The sequence below is a fragment of the Charadrius vociferus genome, unplaced genomic scaffold, assembly GCF_000708025.1.
Source record: "Charadrius vociferus isolate BGI_N301 unplaced genomic scaffold, ASM70802v2 scaffold613, whole genome shotgun sequence".
NCBI lineage: Eukaryota > Metazoa > Chordata > Aves > Charadriiformes > Charadriidae > Charadrius > Charadrius vociferus.
In genome coordinates this window covers 598,991-623,303 of record NW_009647757.1, presented here as the reverse complement: position 1 = coordinate 623,303, position 24,313 = coordinate 598,991, and the positions used below count along the sequence as shown (strand labels likewise).

General features: G+C 45.7%; 1 protein-coding gene across 1 annotated transcript in view; it reads left to right on the top strand.

Annotated features, from left to right (window-relative positions):
• The window catches only part of MAN1C1 (mannosidase, alpha, class 1C, member 1), a 42,293-nt gene that overhangs the window by 6,016 nt on the left and 11,964 nt on the right, over nucleotides 1-24,313 (top strand). Inside the window, exons 2-4 of the mRNA XM_009882197.1 lie at nucleotides 16,152-16,267; nucleotides 18,508-18,588; nucleotides 20,772-20,866. Of these exons, the coding sequence (XP_009880499.1) occupies nucleotides 16,152-16,267; nucleotides 18,508-18,588; nucleotides 20,772-20,866 (292 nt within the window). The remainder of the gene's footprint in view (nucleotides 1-16,151; nucleotides 16,268-18,507; nucleotides 18,589-20,771; nucleotides 20,867-24,313) is intronic.

Below are 24,313 nucleotides of genomic sequence, written 5' to 3'. Positions count from 1 at the left end.
TTATCTTCAGTGTAAAACCATTAATCATCCCAGGCTTCCTCACGAGTTTCACAAACTTTCCGTTGACCCTGAACAGCGTTTGGAGTTTAATGAGGCCTAAAAGTAGGGAGAGTGTCTGAGGCCTAAAAGTAGGGAGAGTGTCTTGGGATTTGTCAGAACTGCTTTGCACAGCAAAATGGAGGAGAAGGAAACAAAAAAAAATTAGAAAAACAGCCGTTAAAGTAGCAAATGAAAGCAGAAAAAGAAAGAAAATCGTGTTGAGATGTTGTGACTAGAGAGCGTTCTTTGGGACCTGTTTTCAAGATGCTGGAGCAGAATGTACACCGGTGTGGAGGAAGCAAGCCACGCACGAGCAGCCCCGTTACCATGTAGACAGGGGAACAATCCAGGCTGTAACTATTTTTTTTCCTTTTTTCAGACTCTGGGGGCTGTATTTCAAAATACAGCGAGCTTGACTTTAAGCTTTTTTTTTTTTTTTTTTTTTTAAAATCACCCCGTTATGGATGTTGTTTGTGCCTCATTCCGGACACTAATTATGCGGAAATAATTGTCTAATCTTAAGAGATATTGAGCGTGTGATTAAAAGGCAGCCAACTGAGAGTGGGTGTAGTTGGACTGCTCACCGATTCTTCTCTGGATTACGGAGGCGTTGGTGGCAACTCCACAGCAAAAGCTGAGTTGGAGGTTTGGCACTTCCAACTGGCTTGAACTAACATCCAGCATCCACTCTAAGGATCTTAATGGCACCCCTCTGTGTCGACTTGATAATAACACAGAGTATACGGAGTGGAATTCCAGACTTGAAGCTCCTGACTACACAGATACCTCTGCTTTGGTCAGAACAGATCTTTCAGAAGTGCCCTTTCTCTTTTAGCCACCGTTTGCCATCAGATGCTTTACATAATTTCTGCTGTAGACACAAACCCACCTGCTGACACGCACTACCAGAAACTGCGTAAAAAAGCAAAGCAAGTTAAGAATATTTAAAAAATGTACTTTTAGCCATGCTTTTTTATTTTGGAAATATGGGACTTCTGGTTTTCTTATCTTTATCCCTCTGTGTTTAGCTTTTCCTTGGTCATTCAGAGGAGATGGGTAGCTATAAAACGTGTAGCAAAAACCCCAGTTATCTTCTTTGGTTTTAGTTCACTCCTTTTCCACTCTTGAAATTCTGAAGAGATTAGGCAGGTTCAGAACGAGCTCTGCTGTGTTTGATTTCACATTTAGAACTTAACTGCTTCATCATGTCTTTTTTTGTGCTATTGCTGAAATTTCTTGCCATCTTCATTATGTATCTCATTGGATATTCATCTGGATTAGTGTTAGATTTTGACATTTTTCTATCCGCCTTCTGGAGATTGCATTTCAAATGGCTCTTACAGAATTTCCTTTTCTATAATTTCTCCAGGTACTTGTTTCTGGTAATTTTTTTTTCCTCTCTGCTGCCTTTTGGGACGAGAGGAGTCATATCTTTCGCTTAAACAGTAGGTTTAACGTCATCCCATAGGACGTCAACTTTCAGATTTGTCACTGGTTTCAAGGTTGGATCTATGTGTTCAGAATATTGTGGTAGGCATTTGTCATTTGAAGACCTTTATACTTTAAAAAAATACTCTCTTTTAGCCTCTCAGGATTGTTCTTGTCTCTAGAGAGAATTTTTTGGAAGTTCAAGAAAATCCCTTAGCCTTTGCTTGAGGCATCAGTGTGAGAAATGGGGAGGATTTTTTTGGACTTACTAAAATTGTTCATCCTTCTTCTGATGCTTTATTCTCAAAAAATCTACTGCACCCTAACACACTTTATATGCAGTTCCCAAAAGAAAAAAGGAGAAAAAAATCAGTGCGGGAAAATGAAGGTGTTTCAAGAGAAAGTTCTAAAGGCAGAGGTTGTTTCCATACCAATTTCAACATACCCATAATATCCTTCCTCTGATACAAACATGCAATTAAGAACACCTAAGTTACGCCTATTTCTCGCCACAGTGCTTTTATCTGAATACATGATTACATAGGGATATCATTTCTTAACAGAGCCGGAGGATGGGAAGGTACAAATTATGTGAATACCAAAGTGTAGTGTGGTCCCAGATCACAGCATTTCCGGTGATGGTCTTCACAGCAGCCTTGATTGGTCTGTCTCGCATCTTAATTTCCAAAATCAAATCTGTGCTTTGCTCTGCAAGCAAGAGCTGATAATTCAGGAATGAAGAAACTGAGGATCAAGTTCTTCCCGTACGTGAGATCAGAGAGCTTTCATTGACTTCACAGAGGCCTTCTTCAGGTGTCTGGAAGTGGAAGTCGCCTTCAGGCGTTAGAATTAACACCTTTTGACTAGGCTAGAACATTCCTTCTCTCTTGGCAGGCTGCATCCTGGTTGCTGTGGGAACCAGCATTTTTAATTTCCTGACTTCTGTGTACATCCAAAATTGTAACTGTGATGTACTCTGTCACTAAGGTAGCTTTGGGGGTTTGCAGGGAATCGAGCCATCAGAAAGCATTTTATGTGGCACTTCCTTCCCTCCGAATCACTTTGGTGCATCTCCAAGGGGCATCTTCATGAGGCTTTTTGGAGACCTGCAATGCTCATTCATCTTAGTGAGTAATCACAGAATAAAAGAGGAACAGTGAGAGGTCATTTAGTCCTTCCCTTTTTAAGCCATCCCTAAGCTACCCCGTGTTGGAAAGTCACCACAGGCATTCTGCTTCAGTGCTTTACAGTTTTAAAGCTTGTACTGGTGTCTGACCTCACTCTCCTGCGGAAAGTTAAGCTGTGACTTCTTGGCCTCTCCCCGTGGATGTGGAGAATGGTTTACCATCTTATTCTTTGCAGCATCTCTCTATGTCTCTGCAGAATGTTGCCAAGTTCCCTTCCGTCTTCTCCCCTCGAGGCTGAGCAACGCCAGACCTCTCCAGCTTTAATTGCAGGTCACATTCTGTGGCCTTCTCCTCAGTGCCGTTGCTCCCCTCTGAAGTCTCCGGATGAGCCAAATGTTTCCTGAAGTGGACTCTGTGTCCTGGCTGAGGCTTTGCCAGTGTGGAGTGGAGTGCAAGATCCCTTTCATGTCATGCGTGCGAGACACACTATTTACCCATCCTGGGGTAGGGTTTGCTGCTTTTTGCAACATTACAACGTTGTTGATTTGAGCTGAATTTGTGATCTGCCGTAGCCTTGGTATCATTTCTGCAGAGTGCTGTCTAGCTGTTTATGCTTCGTGGTTCGTTGTTCTTCCCTCAGGGTGAAATACGTTGTATGTCCTTATTGAATTGCATCCTGGTTATTTCAGACTATTTTCCCAATTTGCTAAGATTATTTTGATATCTAATCCTGTCAAGCAACATACTGGAGAGCATTTGGAGTCTTTCAGCCGGGGCCTTGGCGGTGTGACTTTAACAATATAGGAGAGAAAAGGAAGAATATGGACAGATGGTTCCAAGTGATGGAGTTACGATGGCTTAATGTGTCCCTGCTCATCAGCCGAGACATGTTAATTGACCATTTGCATTCTCCTGACCCATTGCGTTCACAAATAAAATGTATTTAGATTCTTTCATCATTGATTAGTAGGGACCTTAGCTCAGCTGGTGAGCAGTAACTTGAGTGTTTAGCGCTATCTGGGTGGATAGGAGGTGTCCGGGCCCAGCACCGCCCGTTCTGTTGCATACTGAACAGCACAACTAATCCTGTTAGCTTTATTTTGAGGCAAAGGGCAGTTTCATTCCTGTATCTCTGAACTCTGCTCTCACACCTGGGCTTGTGTTAAGGACCAGATAATTTCTGTGAACACGCTATGGGAGGTGGTGTTTGCTTGTCTGGACTATAGATAAAACCACGTCAGGGATGAGCAGTTTTATAACCTACACTAGAATGCACTGTCTGTTCTGCAAAGCCCCTCCAGAACGTGTCTTATCTGCTGCGGGAAAAATGCCGTCTAGGGTTACAAGCTGCACCTCTCTTCTGTGCTGTCATAACACATCTGCCACTGCCACTTTTTGGGAAGTGTGTTTGGAAGATAGAAGGGCACCTTCTTCCTGATTATTATAACGAAATGTCTCTCCTTTGAATTCTAAGATGAATTAGCAGTCTCTGCTCATTAACTGCTACCTATATGTCTTGGAGTCCATGGATAATAGTTACAGGTAGGACGTGTGTGTTTGTTTTAATAGGCCTGTTGGGACCCCTCACATTAAATGATGCAAGTCCTCGAGGGGGTGAAGGAGCAATAAATAGTATATAATCAGATTACCTTTAACCAGTCTAAAATGAATTTCCAACATCCAGAGAGGAGAGACCAGCAGTATTTTGCCCCACCAGTATTGCTGCTGTTGTTTTCCGCTTAACCTTCTTGAACTGCTCCTCCCAGAATTACTCCTTGCTTGTCAAATTACCTGTCTTTGGCAGAAGTAACCACCTCTGCTTCAGTGACATCTGAGCCCTGTTGCCCAAACAAAGGAGGACACCTCTTTCCCGAAGGAGCATTTGAATGATTATTGCTTTCAATTTTCCGCTGAGCTCTCCGTAGCCTACACAGTCTGCCTGCAATAGAATCTGTGTGTCATGGGAAACGGATTGGATACACGTGGAGAGTGGATTTGCAGTATCTCTCCTGTATCAAGGATTGTCTTCCTGAGGCTCAGTCAAATCGCTTCCCCCTCTATGACACTTTCGAATAGAAACAGTTTGATTTGAGCTCCAGGAGGTTTGGCGTCATGCAGTGACGGGGCAGTGCCTGTTGTTGGAGGATCGCTAAATGATGAAAGATGGTTGGAGAAACTGGGGAAAAGAGGATTAAACTGGGGAGCTGCTGCCAAGTATTAAATGCTTAAGAGTCAGTTGGCAATAGGTGCTTATCATATATCTTCTCTCCCCTTCCACTGAAGGAACTAACTATCTGAAGGGCTGTTACTGTGACAAGAAATGCATTTTTATGCTGAACACCCTTCTTTTCTTTTTTTCCCCAGTGCATAATAAGAATATTGCTAACCTGTTCCCACCAGCGTGATCTCCTCCAGACACAGTCTACTTTGCCACATTCCTAAATGAGCATGAGCTCCCTTTTTCTCTCTCACCCATCACTTGTTCAGGGGGGAGCTGCCACTGCTAGTTCAGTTTGAATGATAGACTTAATTCTTCAGGGGAAATTGATATTTGAAAAACATGAGTGGTTTGTAATCCAGAAAAGCTATTTCTTCCCCAGCTGGAACACATTCTGTATTAAATTTGATCATAGCAACCTAAAAGCCAACACTTCAAGATGCTTCTCTGTGATGCCAGATTTACCTAGAAACTGTGCAGCACGTATGCTAACACCCATTGTGTAGTGCAGGTGGAATTGTGATTCATTATCACTTCCCATGAACTTGGAAGATCGTTCCTGTTGACAACGAAAAACAGACTGAGCTATCTCGTGGGCCGGATGTTTAGGCAATATCCCTAATGCCAGTCTTCAAAATTCCTTGCCTTTAGGTGGGAGGTGGGTCAGCAGGACTGGAAGACGCTGCCCAGGGAGGTTGTGGAGTCTCCTTCTCTGGAGATATTCAAAACCCGCTTGCACGTGATCCTGTGCAACCTGCTCTGGGTGACCCTGCTTTGGCAGGGGGGTTGGACTGGATGATCTCCAGAGGTCTCTGCCAACCCCTGCCATTCTGCGATGCTGGAATTCTGAGATCTCTGGGATCAGATGATGGATAGTTGAAGAGATTAGTAGCCAGTTGGCAGCCTACAAAGCAGGGTCATCGCTCTCTCAGCTACCAGTGCAAAATCTATCAGGAACCATGAGGTGGGTGGAAGAGATCAGGTGTGGCACATCAACATAAACTGAAATCAAGAGTCGTTTGTGTCTCGGGGTGATGGACATGGTTTGTTGGGATCTGTGGGGGCTTGGCACATTCTCCCCCCATCTCTATTGCCCCTGCTGGAGTGCTGACCTGCTGCAGAGCAGGACAAGTGCCAGGGAGAGGCAGAATCTGAAGCCAACCAGAACTAGTACGGTTAGTGCCCAGCGTGTTGCCCCAAGACCCTCCATCGATGTTGCTCACGGCTGAGGTTGGCAGGGGAGCGGAGGACAGAGCTGCCCATGGTGTGTTGCTCAGCAGAGCTGCCTGTGAGCCGCTGGAGGCCAAGGGCTCTGTAAGGTGGGTTCCACTCTTCTGTGTAGTCGCCCCTTGCTCCGTGTATCACAGGGGAGCGTGCGTGGGGTGGAGAGTATTTGGGGTGTGACCTTTTGACCAGTATCTGGAGAGGAGAGTGAGGAAGATTAAGAAGAAGAGGACAGGAAAATAACCTTGGATATGAAGTGTTTTCTGATGAAGTCCCTGAAGTGTAGGTGCAGTGGTTTATTTGGAAAGCAAAGAAAAATGAGGTTGCTCAAAAGCTAATGGACTTTTTTTTTTTTTTTTTCAGTCTGCAGGAGAATGTGCTGATAAGAAAAGAAATAGATCTTTTCTAATTCTTGGACTACTTTTTTGTCCCCTTTATCTCTCTCTGCTGCTACCTTGTTGCTCAGATGTAATTTGTTTAGTTTACCTTAAATAAAGGGAATAAAGTTACTCTGTGTTACAGCTATCGGGTTCACAGACAAAAACCTCAATAAATAAGACACAGTGGCAAGGCTGTAACTCAAGTCTGGTGTTGGCTTTGCTGCAGGAGGTAGGTACCGTTCACAGGCAGCTGAAGGACCAGGTTGTAATGAGACAACTGTGAAGACTTAACTGAGAAATTTTCTTTCTTCCTGAAAAGACCTGTAAACCATTTCCTAGTTTCGTTTGGATTTGCTGTTTAATTTATGTCAATTGAACGAATAGTACCAGCCCTGTCCTAGAGATCACAGACAACTGACTTGATCCTACTCGTAATGCGAGCAGATTCTCTTTCTACTTCTTGAGAAAGTCTTCTGGAACTGGATTGTACCTTCCAGTAGCGATACCTAGTGCAAGGTTTCCGTGCTAGAGGCCAATTGTGAAAGGAAAAGGTGAAAAGTAATCTGGAAGGAGTAATTTTGCATGGCCAGCAATGCCATTCCGAAGGGGAGATGAATAGATGAATGGCTAGCGCGAGGTGCTTAGGATGAAGAGAGATAGAAACGCCAGGTCAGATGATGGTGGATAAACTAATGTGATCAACAGAGATGGTGAGACAGCAGCTGGCGAGGGAACGGGCCAGTACACCAGGGGCTGTTTGCTTAGTGTCGCAGGGGTAGCGTGTGCCTTGCTGTCTATTGGCTCTTGGTCCTTGTCTTGCTGTAACTGGTACTGAGCAGAACAGGCTAAAACTTTGGTTAGCATGCTGCACCGCTTTTCCTGAATGTGGACTTTTAAATCTTTATTTCTCTAATCAGCATGTTATCTTATTTAAACTCTCTTTTTAAATTTGGAGGAAAATGCCTCCTGGTTTGTTTTTTTTTTTGTTGGCAGGAGAAACTAAGGCCCAATGCAGGCAGGGAGCTCTGGCCTAAACCCAGATCCTATCTCAGGAGTTCCAGGCTCTCAACCACTTGTTCTGCCTGACCCAGAGCCCTCTGCAGAGAGGACTGGCAAATCGTCACTGCAAAGCAGATTTTTCAAGAAACTGTGCAGTGATTTTCACAGTTTACTTTGTTGCCAAGATAATACTGAACTGCGTAAAAGTCCCTGTGTAGATTTCCCCCAGAATTCGACTGCGTGCCACCACCCAGAAGATGTCTGGTGACGTGGTCTCAGCCAGCTCCCAGGCTTTTCGCACAAATCTGTGGGTAAATGTCAAAAGTTCAGTCTGGTCTCTAAGCACTATCAATGAGAAAAAGATCCAAAAAGAAAAAGAAAAGGAGCACTCAGAGATCGTTGTTTTTCAAACTCCTGTTTTAACAAGGCACTGATTTTAATCAAAGCCAGTTCAATCCTTTGAAGCCTTTTATACCAGCGTAACCAGAAGAAGGGATCTCAGTGTTTTCAGTTCTTGTTTTGCCCTGCGTCGCCTGCACCCCAAGAGGTAAAGATAAATAACCAGCAACAACTGGAGTCTTTTGTGCCGCAACAGTTAACAAGTTCATCGTGTTTCATAGAAACTGCATCCTAATTTTTATTCCAAACAAGATTTCAGCACTAATTTTTGTTTTGACAAATATGATTTGACATAAGAACAGTGGGAGTCAAGACCTTTCATTTTTGATCTAGGTTTACATTGCGCTGATCTAAATTCCTCCCCCTTTCGCTCTTGCCTTTCAATTGTAAACTTGGTTATTAAAGTTAGCAAAAAGCTGTTTGAAACTCTCTGTTCTGTAGCATTTAAACAGTCCTGCTATATGCAAGATTAAGTATGATAGCTTCCTAATGACTTGTGCTGTTCATTTTAAGCATTGGCACAATGCATTACTGTACAGATATTTTAAATGGCTTCGTTGAAAATGAAGGATTTGGTTTCTGTTCACTGAGAAACGTCATAAAGGATTGTTTGCCAAATGGCAGGACCAGGTCCCCTGGGTCTTCTCTCTGTGATATGAGAGATGATATTCCTTAACCTCTTTGCTTGCTCTAGTGCTTTGGCTCTGCCTGCTGGATAGGTGTGTTGGTGAGGTTAGTTTGGGCTTCCATCCATCTCTCTGGCAGACAATTCATAACAGCAACGTAGTAGCAACAGCAGGAGCCCGTGGCTCTCTCAACGCAGGTGATATGGCACAAAGAAGAATTTTGTTCAAGCTAAACTCTGACATCAGGGAGATAGTGTTGAAAAGCTGGTGAAGATACTTCCATCTCCTGCTGTTTGGGAATCCTTGCACCATTTCCAGCCTCGTCAAGGCAATGCATCTAGGCACACACTAAATTCATCATTATTCCTCGCACCTAGATAGCAAAGCTGGTGAGAGCTGAGACAGGGAGACTGCCTCGTTGCCTGGGATGTATGTGCCGTTTTGGCTTTGCAGCAGGGCAGCCACCCCTTAGATCACACACCTGCAAGCCGTCGTGCGTAGTGGCTGCCCAGACACAGAGTGGTGGTGGGAGTAAGGTGATGCCGTTGGTAAAAGGCATTTCTCCTTCCTGAGGAAGAGGGCTATTAAAGACCCCACTCTTAGCTACTCATTTGCTGAAGCATCACTTTTACAGCTTTTCTAAAGGCTCTCAAGGGACAGACTTGCAGCTGGGAGCCCTTCAAGTCTCTTATCTGGCCTGTGATACTCCAAGTTGGCTATTTTGGGAAGAGGGGAGTGAGGGAAGGCGACTCTCTCTGTCCCTCCCATCACAGCTGCTCCACTTTGGCTAGAAAATCAAACATTTGCAGAGCTGCTGAGGCTGAATATGTCCTGGGGTTGGGCTACTTGTTTAGCCATTGCAAGAAGCAGGTGTGCGTCTGTGTGCTAAGTCTGGTAGCAAAAGGACTTGAACAGGTAGATCCCCAGCCTGTAAATAACTCACCCCAAGGAGGTATTTCGTTTTGGCCAAAATTGTTTCCTACAGCCTGAGGAACTTCCAACACAAATTAAAAACAAAACAAAACAAAACCCAAACCAACCAAAAAACCACCAAAGCAAAACCCCTCCAAAAAACAACACAAAACTGATTTTGACAAAGGGATGCTTTTTGATCTCCAAAAGTGTAACTGGAGAATTCTATCCATCAGGCAAGAGAGCTGGTTGGACTTTGTAGGAATGGAGCTGGAAAAGCCAGAAGGAAGAGTGAGGGCTTGTTTCACCTCTGCAAGCATACGAGGGTGTTTTATAAGATTCTGGAGATTGGTCCTTGAAATGCAAGCTGCTGTACTGGCTGTCCCTTCTCTTTGGGCCTGTTATTCTGCATCCTGCTTAACATAAACCCTCTGAGGTAGGATGAAGGTAAATGAATTGTGCTTTGTTACCAGTGAGTCACTCTGTTGCCTAACTATTGTCTCTTCTCTTGTCAGTGAGTCACTGACACCTTATTAGAGCAGCTGACAGACCCCAGGCCCTGTTCCCACTGGAAGGAGCGCGATGGGGCTTTGTTTCGAAGGCAGATGGATAGGCTGAAGAGCGGGCATGAGACTTGGGCTCCATGGCCCACAGGGCTGATAGATTTCTTCCTCGGTTATGGGCAACGCTGTAGCACTTTGAACTGATAGAGCAGGGGAAGACAAACCATTTTCTGAGCACAGCAAAAACCACAATCTATTTTCTGGTGCCAAGGGAACACATTGAAAATATCCTGGATGCTCTTGCAAGTGCTCTGCAGTCTCTTTGTTTTTCATTTTTCTTTTTTTCACAGTCTGGTTCTGTCCCTCTTCCCTTTCCTTTCCTAATTTTTGTCCTTTCCTTCAGTCCCTGCTCACTCCTCAGTCATGTAGTTGCTCTTAAGAGAAATCTACCCAGTACTGTGCATCTCAGCGTGCTATTGTCTGCCTGCAGGGTGCAGAGGGTGGAGGCAGAGGTTCTTTGAAGCTGAAGGTTTTGACCTTGGCTGCAAGAAGCTGTATGAAAAGTTGTGGCTCTCTCTGATGTGACTGTCTTCTGTTTTGTGTAGCTCCCACAGAGACTGAAGGGGAGCTAAACCCAGGATAAAGTCACGGTCTCCTGATAAGAGATACTTCTTTGGTTTGAAGACTTTGTCTTTTGCTCAGTAGATCATCTTACTTCCTAAAAAATGTAATCCTGTCCTCTGGGCCCTTTCTAATGGGGGAGCTCATCTGTGCTGTGTGAGCAATGCGTGGATCGACGTTCTAGCCCCATACGACCTGTGGCCGTCCCTTGCTGCTCCTAGGCAAGCCTGGTTGTAAACGTGAGCAGATGCAAAGTGTTGACATCAGTTGAATCACACATGTGGATTTGGTGGCTCATGAAAGCTTCAGCACGTCAGATGTAAACTCTTATTGCTCTGCTAATGATCAAACGTGGAGTTTTTGTTGTGTACCTGATGCTGGTATGTTTGATTGGCCTGTTTCTGCCTAAATTGGTGGGTTTGATTTGCAGATAATGGGTAGCTAAAAGGAAGTTCACAGATGCAGCAGCAGTTGTGATTGTTACCACAGTTATACTTAGTCCCTGCTTGGTGCTTTGCAGTGCTTTTCAAGCCTTAATTAGCCCTTACATGTTTGGCAGGTGGTAGGGTAGATGTTCTCCACCTTTGATCAGCCCTCATGGCCTCCCTTTAAACTATACGTTGAGAAGAAAGCTGTTCCCCTTTCTCCTTCACGCGCTGGCGTGCCGGGATGCTGAAGGAGAGCAGGGCCGTGGGACATGTGCAAACGGGTGAATCTTGTGCGTGTGTCGCGGGGGTCCCATCTGTTACTTGTAGGTTCCCCACTCGCCTGACTTGGAGCTTTTCACCCTTTACCATCCTCGTTGAGCTTGTGATTGGGACCGCACATCTGTCACCTCTTGGCCATAGTCCCTGAGCTCACAGTTGGTACAGATCTTCGTGTTGGGGTCAGAGGAGCCCCGGGCTGTGGTGGCAGCTCCACTCTGCTGCCCTGTGCTCTGCAGCGGGTCCGGAGAGGGCTGTCCCTCGCCTGGCAGGAGGAGCCTGGCTGGCAGCTCCCAGGGGAGCCTGGCAGGTTTTTGTACCTATCAGTTCCTTTGGTTGTTGAGATTGGCATATGGCTGCCAGAGTGTTCCCCCTCTGGCCCAGACATGCTAAACCTCCTAATGAGCCTTTGGAACTGTTTTTTTGTCTTATAAACTCTTGCTGTGAGTGGTTTTAATGAACCCCTAAGCTAGCAGGCAGCAGGGATGAGTCAGGGATAGGAGAAAAGGATGAGCCCTTCTATTCAGATTATCTACCCCCGACTAGAACAAGCTGCTATGGGCTTTATCTGTGTTTTTTAGAGATAGCATTATTATATATATACCATTAATTCCCATAAAGGCCCTTCTGAGACTGTATTGCTTAGATGGTGGTGTTCCTCCAGACTGGCATTAAAGCACATTCCCATTGAGGCCGTGGGGGTACGGTGTGCGTACAATGCCATCTCTTCTCCGTGGAGTGCTCCGTTCAGCACCTTTCACAAGAATTATGTTAATTAATGTAACATTTGTTAAGTGATTTCTGTAGCAGTGTTCACAAGCGAGCGGGTGGATGCTCGTTCCGCTGGGTGGGTGGAAGTAGGAACAGAGCAGCCTTGTTGCCTACATGGATGTCTCCATTCTTCTCCTGCACAAAAGAGCAAATACACTTGTGGCTTGGGACAGGGTGGTACAGGCCCTCCTTCAGCTCAAGAAGAGATGAACCTTTGTCTTGCTACCATGAGCTGCTGCTTCTGGTGTACGGCTGTTCTCTCACAGATGAAACTCCAGGCAGAGACCCTGCCACTTGCTGCCCCAAGAGCTACCATGAAGTCCTTTGGTTAGAAATGCCCCTGGACAAGCATCCTTGCGTTCTGCCTCGGATCTCGGTTCTTCTCGCTGGTGCCAGTGGAGGATTCCTCTTTCCCATTCAGAATGGCCCTGGGCTCCCTCTGGGCACTGCAGGAGCTGGTGTGGATACCAGAGCGGTGCCCAATAGACGCACCTTCCATTTCGGCCATCAGTGAGGTGACCTTGCCTCTCTCGAGCGATGTGTATCTCCACTTCAAGTCAGTTTTGCAGCAGGATTGGGGGAGCTTTTCATAGCACGCGGGGCCTTAGATTTGTGGAGATAGCTAGAGTCTCGGACATGGAGTCCTGCTTAAAAGGCATCGCTACCTTTTCTGGGTACTTTCCGAAGGGTTTCTTTTGAGGGTTTGTTGGTTTCCACTTTAAAACTCCCTCAGAGAGAGTACAATGAGGCTGAAACCAGTAATTTAGAGAGGGGAGTGTCAGCAAGAGTCAAAAGTGACAGAGTGGGTTTTGATTCCTTTTCCTTTTGAAGCTGCTTCCCCTTTGATTATATCCCTTACGTTATAATGTGTAGATCTGGAAAGGTGATTATTTTTCAACATCTCTCGAAGTAAGCAGCATGTCAAGCAAATCTCACCACCTTTACAAATGGGTGCATATATAGTGCAGTAAACATCCTGGGGTATGTATAGCACCATCTTTTGACAGCTGAGTATAATTAGAGCTATTGGACATTGTATCATGAGCTCTGTCATGGTCTGATGAAGCAAAGTCTGAGCAGGAAGGAATGAAGATGCTCCTGGAGCAAAGAAGTAACATGCCAGTGCGTACAGGGGGGTCAGGGTCTTCCCTAGATGTCCTCTCTGTCCTGTCAAGTGACAGAGACACAACGGTGAAGTCCTGATGCCCGGTTTGCTTTCTGCGTGGTTGTGGAGGGGAAGGAGGTTCATTTTTGTCATTGTCATGAGACAGCAGAAGCTGACACGGTAGCTCTTGGTATTGCGATAGACTTCGTTAGCTGCAGGGGAAAAAAGTCAGCCATGCATTGTGCAGTTGCTTCAAAGCTGGTGCAGAAGAAAGGAAACATCGACGAGACCCTTGTACAAAACACACAGCCAGCGGTTCTTCAGATACAGAGCGTTTAGGGGAATATTTAAAACAAATGTTTAAAATGCCCCAAAGACAAGCCAGTGGGGAAGCAAGGTTTGCCCTCCACTTTGTCAAATGCAGGGGAGGAAAGCTAAGCAACTGCGAGCGATGCTTTAGCAAAGATCCGAGCATGTTCCTAATCCCCGATGCATTTCATGTTTTTAAAGGCCTTACTTGCTAAAAACATAAAAGGCGCTGTCAATTCAAGCAATATTTTTCACTTCAATTAATCATCCCAGAAAGTTGTAACTGTATTGTCTTTGTCTCTCTTTAGTTTGAGCAAATCCAACTTTTCTCATTGTCTCTCTGCAGATTATGAAAGGCTTTGTGGATTATATCATCAAATTAAATCGAGCCTGTTAGCATTATTCTCAGAATATCACAGTAATGGGCTGTGCCTCAGGCAGCATTGCCTTTCCGTGTCTTTTTAAAATGTTTTGCCTGCGTCCGTGTGGCTCTGAGCTGGTGTGTCTCTTCTTGCTAATAGGAAAATGTATAAAAATCACATAATCATTAATATTGAAGAATCATTAAGGCTGATAAAAGCAGCTCTGACTGCAATGATGTTGTTTTTCATGGTCACTGCTTTTGGAAAACATGCCATACAAACATCAGCTCAGTTGTTTTTTAGAATCCACCAGTTGATCTAGTGGCTGTTTGAGTCCATCTATTGCACTCTCAGAGATAGCTCCAGTTAGATGATCATTTTGCAAGCCTGCAGGAATAAATGGATTTCTAGAGGCTGTCTCTACCGCCTTCATCCCTTTTCCACAGCCCCTGTTTTTGATGCAGACAGCATCCGAAAGCCAGCAATCTGTAGTTGAGCAGTAAAGTCTTGGTTGGGTTTTTATTAAAGCAATGATGTGCTGACTGGCTGAAAAGTGTCAAAACTGCAATCTTGTAACATCAACAAAATAAGGCAGGATGCCTTTCTTACGGGAGCGGAATGCTGAAAGCATAAATGAGCCCTGCATGAAATTGGTGGATCTGAGCGCTTCTCCTCTGGGAAGAGGGTATGATGTACATCAGACAGGGTCGCTTTTTTTCCTTAATAAGAAAAGACCAAAGTCTTAAGGTTCACGACACATGACTCACCTTTGCCTTTCTCTCCCCTCCGTAGTAGTTCCTTGACAGTGCATCCAGCTGGGTTTTCCTCTCTTAAGCAGAACTAGAATTGAAGTAACACTGAAGGTATTACAAAAGAGCCGAGCCAATCTGAGCATGCAGTAAAAGGCTGGGTAAGCTGGGGGCATTTGGGGTAGTATTTTGAAGTCTGTTAGTGAGAAGAAGGAATTGACCTGAGCCAAATAGAAGTAACGTCTCGGGAAAACCCCTGGGCATAAGCAGTGTGTGTGAGTCTTTGTGGTTACACTGGAAAGGGAGATGATAGGGACAGAGCCGGTACAAGCAGTTTCTCCTGCAGAAACGAAACCTGAACCTCATCCGAGCGTCATTGCTGCCAGAGACTCCAAGAGGTCTGGCTCTCAGGGGGTGGGTAGGAATGTGACTGCAACTGAGCAGCGCGTGGGGGGGGGCTGCACGTGCAGCTTGCTGACGGCGATACGGAGGCAGCTTCACGCCTATGGCCCTGGTGCGTTACATCCACAGAGGGATGAGCGATGATGATTCTAAACTGGCGTCCTCCACGTGAGCATTTGTCTTTGCTGTGTTACCCAGGAAAGCGATGGCCTTTGCAATTAAAGCACAAAGGGTTTTGAGTCACAATGAGCTTCATACCCTTTGCTTTCCCATGCCAGGAATAATTTTAGGGAACCCTAGCAGAAATAAAACTCTAGCACTGAGATGTTCCAAACCCAGGCTTGTTATCACCTCTACTTTCATTTAATCTCAACTGCTACAAGCTTGTCTGTCTACACACTCTGCGTAGTTTTCTTGGCATGGCATGCCACGTCGTTCTCTCTCACTGGAAGCTCTCCTATAGTCCATTTGCGTAAGACAACGCTTGGCATGCAATTTTTTTTACATGGATGACATGGTTGGTCCAAGTACTTGGTTGGCATTTGCTTCATCTGCGTGTGTCCCATTGCCATCTGCTGGAGAATGGTGAGCATGCTCACAGGGACTGTTCTGTTAGCCAAAGGAAGAGAGCTGTCCCCAAAATCACCCACTCTCCGTTCAAGATTCATCAAGATCAGTTTCTGGTCTCTCTGCTGCCAGATGAACCTGTGTTTTGGATATGATAGTGGGAAATCCTGGGTCATGGCATGGTGCAAAAGTACTTTGTGCCCCGGCTGACAAACACTGCATCAGGGCCGAATGATCGACATCCTGTCTTGGATGCTCTTGCACAACAAAAATAAAATTCTCTCACTTAGAAGAGTGTTATGCTTGTAACTGGGTTAGAAAGAGGCTGAATTTAGGTTTACAGCTGAACAAAGATTAGGAGTGGAATTGTCTGACCACTTTGGCCAAGACAAGACTGGAAAACAAGGTCAAGGCTTGCAGTCATGACTGGTGGATTAAACTGCGGACCTTGAGCTGTTCCTTGGGGGTATTCTTTCAGAAGTGTCAGGCCTTTGAAAATTGGCCCTCTCCAAAGGAGCCCATTTTGTGTAGCAGAGCTCACTAGTCCTGCTAGAAGATCTCGGCCTAGACCATGGCCAGTCTGGATCCCATCCAGACATCCCCAGTATTGGGACTGGAAGCTGCTGCCTGTCCCCGCCCCATGCTGGTTGATTTAGAGACGACTGCATCAATGGGGCTTCATCGCGCTGTTCTGTTTGCAATGCAGGAGGCCTTCGAGGAGCTACGGTGGTAGACGCCTTAGATACTCTGTACATCATGGAACTTGAGGAGGAATTCCAAGAAGCAAAGAAGTGGGTGGAGAAGAGCTTTGACTTGAATGTGGTGAGTCAGTTACTGGGAATGCCTGTCTGTGTCACAGAAGTGGTATGTGTTTAGCCAGTTCTGATCACAGTCTTCTCTAAGAATCATTTGGAGAAGGGAACTATGAAATCTGTGGGGGAAGAAACAACTTAACTCTGATTTTGGGGTTTTTTTGAGGCCAAAGGGACTACTGTGATGATTCACGCCATTTTCTGCCTGTACATGGCACAGGGTTCCAGCCAGGGTCCACCAGATCAGACTCACAGTGTCTGGCTGAAAATGAGATTCAGTGTTTAATGCTTCTCGGGTTTTGGTCTGGGTTATAAAAACAGATGTAATCATTAGATACTCTAAGGAAGTTTTGTTCATCAAAGAACAAGTTCTGTTTCATTTCAGTTAAATGCCTGCCTGTGATAAGTTTTCTTTTTACACACTATAGATTAAGATTGAAAACACTGATCTCCTTGACTGGGCTCTCTGTTGGTGTGTCATTGCTGGGCCTTGTGCAGTGGGAGCGTGGCACCTTGGCAGCAAAGTGGGAGCACATAGCGAGCCTAGATTTGGAAGGAAGGGCATCGTCTCTAAAAATCGCCAGAGATGCTCACTGTCTGTGGCCCCTGAAGCTTTCCTAGCCACTTCTTCTTAGAGCTAGTATTAGACTTGCCAGGACTCTGGGTACACCACATGCCTTGCAGTGCTATCAAATCAAGGATGCTCTCCTTTATCTCGCTTTGTGGCTGGGGCCGCTTGCCATAGCTCTGATTGTTGGTCTCCGAGCCGGCTCTTGTGTTTCTCATGGGAGAGCTGATGGGATCACATCAGTGGCATACGGAGAATGTTAAAACCAGAGTGCAGTTCAAACTTTTATTTTTTTAATGCCAGCATAGTTGTCTGTTGTGAAAAATGGTTCTCCCCCTGGGAACAATGCATGCAGCTGCCTTTATAGAAAAGCATCATTTGGGAGGGCACGACTGCCATTCATATATTCATAAAAGGAAGACCACATCTGATAAATTTGGTGAATGCTCTCAGTGCGTTACTGAATCGATAAACAAGGGACAAAATCAACTGGGAGATAATTTATCTGGATTTCATAAAAGCTTTTAATCTTGGCCTGCAGAATAGATTGATCTGCAAAGACAAGAATGAATGCTATGGATTGATCGGTGGAGTCAGAAAGCACAGCAGAGGGAGAGAAGGAGGGAAATTAATTAAAAATTGGCTCTGTACAAGGAACTCGAGTAGCCCAGAAAAGTGAGGCAGGAACCCCAAGGCCCACAAGCTCTGTTTGAAACTGGGTGCCGCGATCTGTCTTGTGCAATTTCAGTCACATCTCAAGAAAGCACTTGCTCTGATTTGTAATCTGCAGGTATTTGGAAAGGGCAGGCTAGTGCAGAGGTTCAAGTGCCCCTTTGCTTTGCCCTTCTCACTGAAAGTGCTGGGTTGGTGGAAGATCTTTCTGGTTTTTGGCTTTTTGCGTTTGCATGAGGGTAGGAATCATTTATCATGCAGATTCAACGGCCAGGAGCATGTATTTTTTAAAGGCACATTTTGAATGCAATCGTTTTGACATTTGCTGATCATCAGCTGAGTAGATGGAGCAAAACTTGTTCCAGGTGAGTGGTTCTTGAGCGATTCAGTGAACCCTGTCCGTCTGTGTCTGCTGTCTGTGGTGGTGGGGCACATGGACATCACACAGTTTGCCTCTCTATAAGCGTGTCTGTCCTAAACCACGACAGTGTCCACGACAGGCACCCTACAGGCTGTAGTCCTCTCTGAGTCTGCAGACTGGGGTGAGTCCTCGAATGACAGAAAATATCTACCTAATGCAGGAAGTGCATTACAACTATCTAATGCAGTGCCCCCTTCACAAGAAAATGGATAATGTAATTTTTCCGTGTGGCTGTCCAATTTTCTGTTTAAATAAAATATTTCAAGGGGCAAATTTTTCCCCTAAACTAACTCACAGCTTTTTGCAAGGCATAACCCGAGGCAGGGTTGGATGGATGGACACTACATCTGCCCTAACTGATGTACGCATTGTCAGCTGGTGATAAATGGGTAGTTTGGGTGTTTCTCTTCCCTTCAGACTCCACCTGTCACTGTAGAGCAAATAAAGTGCTGTGAGATCTTAGACAAAAAGCTGTGTTACACTGTGGGTGAGGACTGGGAGACTTAAGTATCTGCCTACAATCTGTTCCCCTTAGCTGCCATTTGTGTGTGCAGACTTTGCAGTCAAGTATATCATTATGTATTTTCAGAACGGAGAAGCATCCTTGTTTGAGGTGAACATCCGCTATATCGGAGGACTGTTGGCCGCATACTACTTAACTGGAGAAGAGGTTTGTTTCAGCAGCTCTGCATGTCTCACATAGTCACCAATAATGAACTGAAAGGGTTCTCCAGCAGCTTTTCTCTGAGCATCAGATAATCCCTCCATAACAACAGGCTAAACCTATCGTTTTTATGAATATCGAAATGCCACTAATGTTCTTTTAATTAAGTCTCGCATAATTACCTTGCACACACCGTGCATGCCTCATTTGCAAAGATCTTTTCTCCTGCGGGCAATTCTAGCAAGACATGTTTTCGGTTGGACACATTGCTCCCCAGTGAAATGCCGTTTGCAGTGATCTTTGTCTTTGTACTTGTTCCTTTGTAGTCTAAACATAGGCAATATTTCGTCAAACAACATTCCAGATTCTGCCTCGGACTAAGGAGGGCAGCTGATTAGTGGCAAGTGCTCCAAACTACCTGGACAGTCTCTCTGTAGCAGTAGTTTCTCAGATAAAGTGCCCTGGGGTACAGGGAAGGAGGGTGGCAGACTGCCAGGGCAGGGTGCCTGGATGCTGCCAACCCGTGACAAAGTCATACAGCTCCACAAAATGTCCCCTTGCCCAGCGGGTGTGGGCTAGGCGTCACAGCCCCTCCTGTAGCGTGGTGGAGCGGCCGTTCAGTCCTGGCTAAAGCAGGAGGCTCTCGCTTCTGCTTTCCTTCTTTCCCTGCAGCCCAGGGCTTAATGCCATAATCTGTTTTATAATGTGACTGGACTGGAATTTTACAGCTGGCTGTAGAGAGATGAAGAGATTATTCCTTTGCCCTGGAAGTCTTAGGCAAGCAGAAACTCTGATTCAAGGAGGAGTTTTGTGAGTGAGGGAACTGGAAGAGTGGCTCTTAAATGAGAGCTTAGCTTTCGTGCCGTACACTGACCGTGGCTGGGTGCTGTCCACCATAATAGGATGGGATGGCTCATCACTGCCTGGTGGCACCATTGATCTGTGGAGTCACAGGAGCAGCTCTGTTACTTTAGTTGCATTTTAAATGAGTTCCAGGAATGACTTCTCTCTGTGACTTCCCCCCAGGGAAAACTCTCAAAGACCCAGTGCCCCAACTCGGGGCCTGTCTCAGTCACAACTTCAACAGGCTTCAGATCAACAGAGCAAAAAGAAACCACATTAAACCATAAAACTCCAGCAGTGACCTCTTGAAGTGCAGTCAGCAGCAATGCTCAGCAGCCAGGGCAGTGCCTGTCGTGTTACCCAGTCAGCGTCACCAGGCTGAAAGGCAAAAATCAAGTCCCTGACTCTTGCTTTCCCTTCTGAACTAAACCCCTATCTCCTTGTGTGCATATCAAAGGTCTGCAAGCCCACAGGAGAGCTCAGGTTTCCTCAGTGCTGTATTTTTAGAGCAATAAATTCCTGCTTTCTGAGAACTACTATGACAGCTTGGGCTGGTATAGGGGAGCTAGAGGTAAAAGGCTTGTGCTTTATCTCCTAAGTCATTTACAGGCTTCCCTTGATCAGGACTAATCTCTGGAGCAAAGATTAGTGCTTGTATCGGTTTGTCCCAAAATAATTGTGTATGGAGGCTTTGTGCTGCAAGCCACCATAAGCTATAATTTGATTTGAAAGCCCCAAACTGAGGCATTACAAATGGAAAAGGAGCAGTTTAGCCATGAAACCATGAATCCTTCCTGGAAAAGAGTTGCAAGTAAAAAATTGTTCGTTGGAAATCATGTTTTTTGCAACAGGAGATGACACAAGCTACACAAACCCATGTTGTAAATCTAACAGTGCTTCACCCCAGGAAGATTTCTTTTGATTTTAATTCAGTCATTTTACCTCCTTGTGTCCTCTGCCACCCTGGGAAAAGGGAAGAATTTGTACCCAAAGAGTACTTTATGGGTCAGTTCTGATCATGGAAATTTGTTGTTGGGGTGTTCTGAGCTCTGCAGCTCTGGCTGCTCACATCCAGGCTGAGGGTTGTGCAGGGGATGTGGGACTGGTTTAGCGTAGGTTTTCAGAGGACATTTGGATAGATACCAAAGTTCAGCATGTCTTTCAGTTCAGATGTATCGCGCAGTGGAACTAGGGCAGCAGCATACCTGAAATGGTAGATTCTTACAGTGCAGGACTTTTAGTTTTTTATAACGGTGTGTTTGGAAAAGGGGATTTGCAGGAATCCAGTGTGATGAGGATTCACAAGCAGTCCATCAAATATTTATCCTCTCTTCTTCTTTTAACAGGTGTTCAAGAGTAAAGCTCTGGAACTTGGAGAGAAACTTTTGCCAGCTTTTAACACCCCCACTGGTATCCCACGTGGCGTCATAAATCTGGGCAGGCAAGACACACGTCCTTACAAGCATGTCATTTTATTACTGAATGTTTGTAAAAGACCAGGATTCAAGCAGGAACAGCAGCAGTTCCTCAGAGGTGCCCCCCTCTAGTGCAGATTCTTCGAGGTCATTTGTTTTGCCAACTCAAAACCAAGAGGTGCCTTGGCAGAGATTGCAGGTGACTCAAGTTAAACCCAGCTGTGTTTTATTAATTTTGGGCTATCCACCGTTTCTTCCTCTACCTCTTGGCAGGGCTCCCTGCTGCAATAGCATTTTCCTCACTCTCATTTTCTTTGAAAGGTTGTTTGTAGTCTGCACATAGCATGCGGTGCTCTCTGTATTTTTGCAGTGTGCCCAACTAGGTGCATGTGAATTTATCCAGGTTCCATGTTTGGAAAAATTGGAAAAGGAACTGGATGGGACTGGCTGACAGTTTTGCTGCTGGAAAGAGGGGAGTATACAGATGCTCTAGTTTTCTCCCTGCCGGCAGCACTCAGCCAGGTGTGTGTCCTTCACTTAGAGCCACAACATTTCTTGTCAGGCAGGTGGTGGTCTCGTGCTGGAGGGGAGCTTTGAGGCAGCTGGGCTAAATACCTTGCTGAAGGTCTCTCAGCAGAGGGAAACCAGGAGACTGGGCTCCTAGTCTCTGATTCTTGCTAGGAGAAAGTGTTCTCTGCCAGGAAGGGCTCATTGGCTCATTTTGATGCCTACAAACAAATCCCCTAGGGTAAAAGCTGCATGCCGGCTGAAATAGAGACAGCAGGAAATGTGGGTTAAGAAAAGCCTTTTATCCTCACCTCTTGCAAAACTCAAAGCAGCAGCCATGAAATTCATTATTCATCTCTTAGCCCAAATCTCCTGTTTGGTTCATGTATCTGTGAAGTGCAAGACTTTCAAATGTTTGGCTCACGCTGATCCATTGCTCAAATATCACTGTCACCCTTCAGTTGGCTTATCTGCACGTGATCCCAGTGAAAATTTGAGCCACCACCACGTCTTTAATTGTCTCTTCTTACAGAAGAGACATCTGCTTCCTCTGTGGCTGATAAAGATTCAGCATAGACTAACCTTTCACAGAAATGCCAAACCCTCCCCTGCCCTTTGTGAAGACAATTGAAACAGACTCTGTCTGCCTAGACATTCCCGAAATGTTTTGCTGATGACCTTGACTAAGAGCACAGAAAATCAAAATAACACTGAGCCCACAATCCAGAGCCCATATGATTGGCTTGAGCTCTGGCTTCAGGGCCATGAAACTGCTGTGAGGGCTCAGAGTATCAATTGATGTAGAACCAAGGATGAAGCAAGCTAAATCTGTAGTCTAGCTACTGCGGGAACATGATGAACAGCCAACGGCTGTAAACCCAAAGGGGAAGGGAGTTACTCCGTGTGAGATCGTGTGTGGAAGTGGCAGCAGGGGAGAGCGAGGTGATGCTGTGCGAGCACGCTGATCCAAATATAAGGGCCAAACCAAAGCCCAGAACAGTTTTGCAAGAAGAAATTCTGTCTCTAGTTCTACTTCATCATCTCAAATGGAGGAGAGTCCTGCAGCGTGTGTAGGCTTTTGGTGGTGGTAGCATGGGGGGGGCGGGTTAAGAATGACAGTCGGAAATTTGAATCGAACAAAAGCTGTCATTAAGTCAATTCTGTGTGTACATTTTTGAGGACCCAAGTACAAAGACACCCAACCCCCACAGCTCTTCCCATAGACAGCTGGCTTTGTCTCTTCCTATCGCCTCACACCACCTTTTCCTCTTGTGTCCCCTCTCTGCTGATGTGCTTCCCTGTGGCCTTCTGTTTTCACACAGGCACTGTATCATATCTCACACAGGCTTGTTTTCCATCCTGCTGGTCCAACTGCCACGTTGTCTGCCGGGTCCTAGAGCACATTGTCTTCTCAAGCTGCTGCTCTGTGCTCTCTGCCTGTGTGTTGCACTGCGCTTTCTCTCCCCGTGCCTCCTGTTCCAAGTCCCTGGCCCCTGATCTCCTTCACATCTCCTCTAAACCCTCTGCACCTCCAGATTTTTTGTCATCATCCTCTCCTGTTCTCTGTCTTGACTTGGCAGTGTTTTGCTGCTTTGGTTCTCTGTGAGGGAAGGAGATGACGCAGACATTTTCAGTCCATGCTTGCACTGGACAGTGTTTAAGGAAGATCCACTTATATGGGGGATAAAGAGAGCTCTGGGCATTTCCTTGTGTCTTGAAGACCAAGGTCTTTTAAACCGTAGTTTCCTCTGACATGTTATAAAGGAGGGCAGCTGTGAAGACCCAGTTTGTCCAGTCTGTAGTGCTGAAAAATTGTTTTCCTGCAGGGGGTCGTTTCAGGCTGCTCTTTAACCCAGGGACACATTGCAGACATACTTTGTTTCCTCCAGAGCGCCTCTCCTTGAGTGTTACTGTGATTTGTAACCCGGGGCTCGGGCGCCCAGCAGCGTGGTCCTTGCAGGCAGCGCCTGGCTGCGTGTTTGGGACGGAAGTTCCCAGAGGAGGGTTGTGTCGGCTGCTGTGACCCCACATAGCGGCTGTCACAACAAACGCGGCCCCATTTGGCTGCTTCCAAGCGCTTCTCATTTGAACTAGCTCAGAAGGCAGTTTCTGTTTGTGAGATCGTATTTGTTACAAGGTCCCTTCAGTGCAGTAAATAAAGAAAAAGTAATTGACTCTTTATAGATATGAGAACACCCTGGGATTGTTTAGCACACCTGTCCCAGGGCCAGCTGCTGCCAGGTTCAGCATATATGTCCAATGCAATATTAAAACCAGCGTTAACCCGGTCAGACTGGAGGACCTTTCTGCCTGCGCAGGGAGACTTCTGCCATAAACACTCAATGTCGTTGGGGTACCCATTTTTTTTTAGCTGCACACAGTCGTTTCAAATGAAGAGCTGGTGGTACAGCCTCCTGACAGTTTGCAGGGAAGGCTGACGGTTGGCAGTGACTGAGCAATTTGAAACAGTGTGAACATATTGCTTATCTAATGGCTCTTTTTGTCTGGAGGCGAAACAAACAGCTCTGAACCTGAAATGGTTTTCTGTACATCACATGGAGGGGAAGCTTCCCCCCACAAAAAAGAAAAAGAAAAAAAAAAAAAGATCATTAGTTTTAGCCTCCTGTAAACAACAGGAACCTTTTTCTTCTGATAGCCAAGCTTTGAGGCGCCACCTAGTGTTACCCCCACCCCCCCATCACTGGAAACGTGTTACCTCATCACTGTCAACTGCAGACAGCAAAGAGACGTGAAAATCAAAGCCATGTCACTTCTGAGATGGCTTAGCCAAGCTTCCCTGGGCCTGCACCTCCAGAGGCTAGTTCGGGACCAAGGCTTAAAGATATAGGACATTTTCATGTCTGTGTAGGTTTCGGAGAGGTGCGGAGCTGGAATCTGTAGCAGTGGGATACAAGAAGTGGTTGAATGTAAAAGCAAATCCAGGAGTGAGGCTGTTAGCGCTTGGA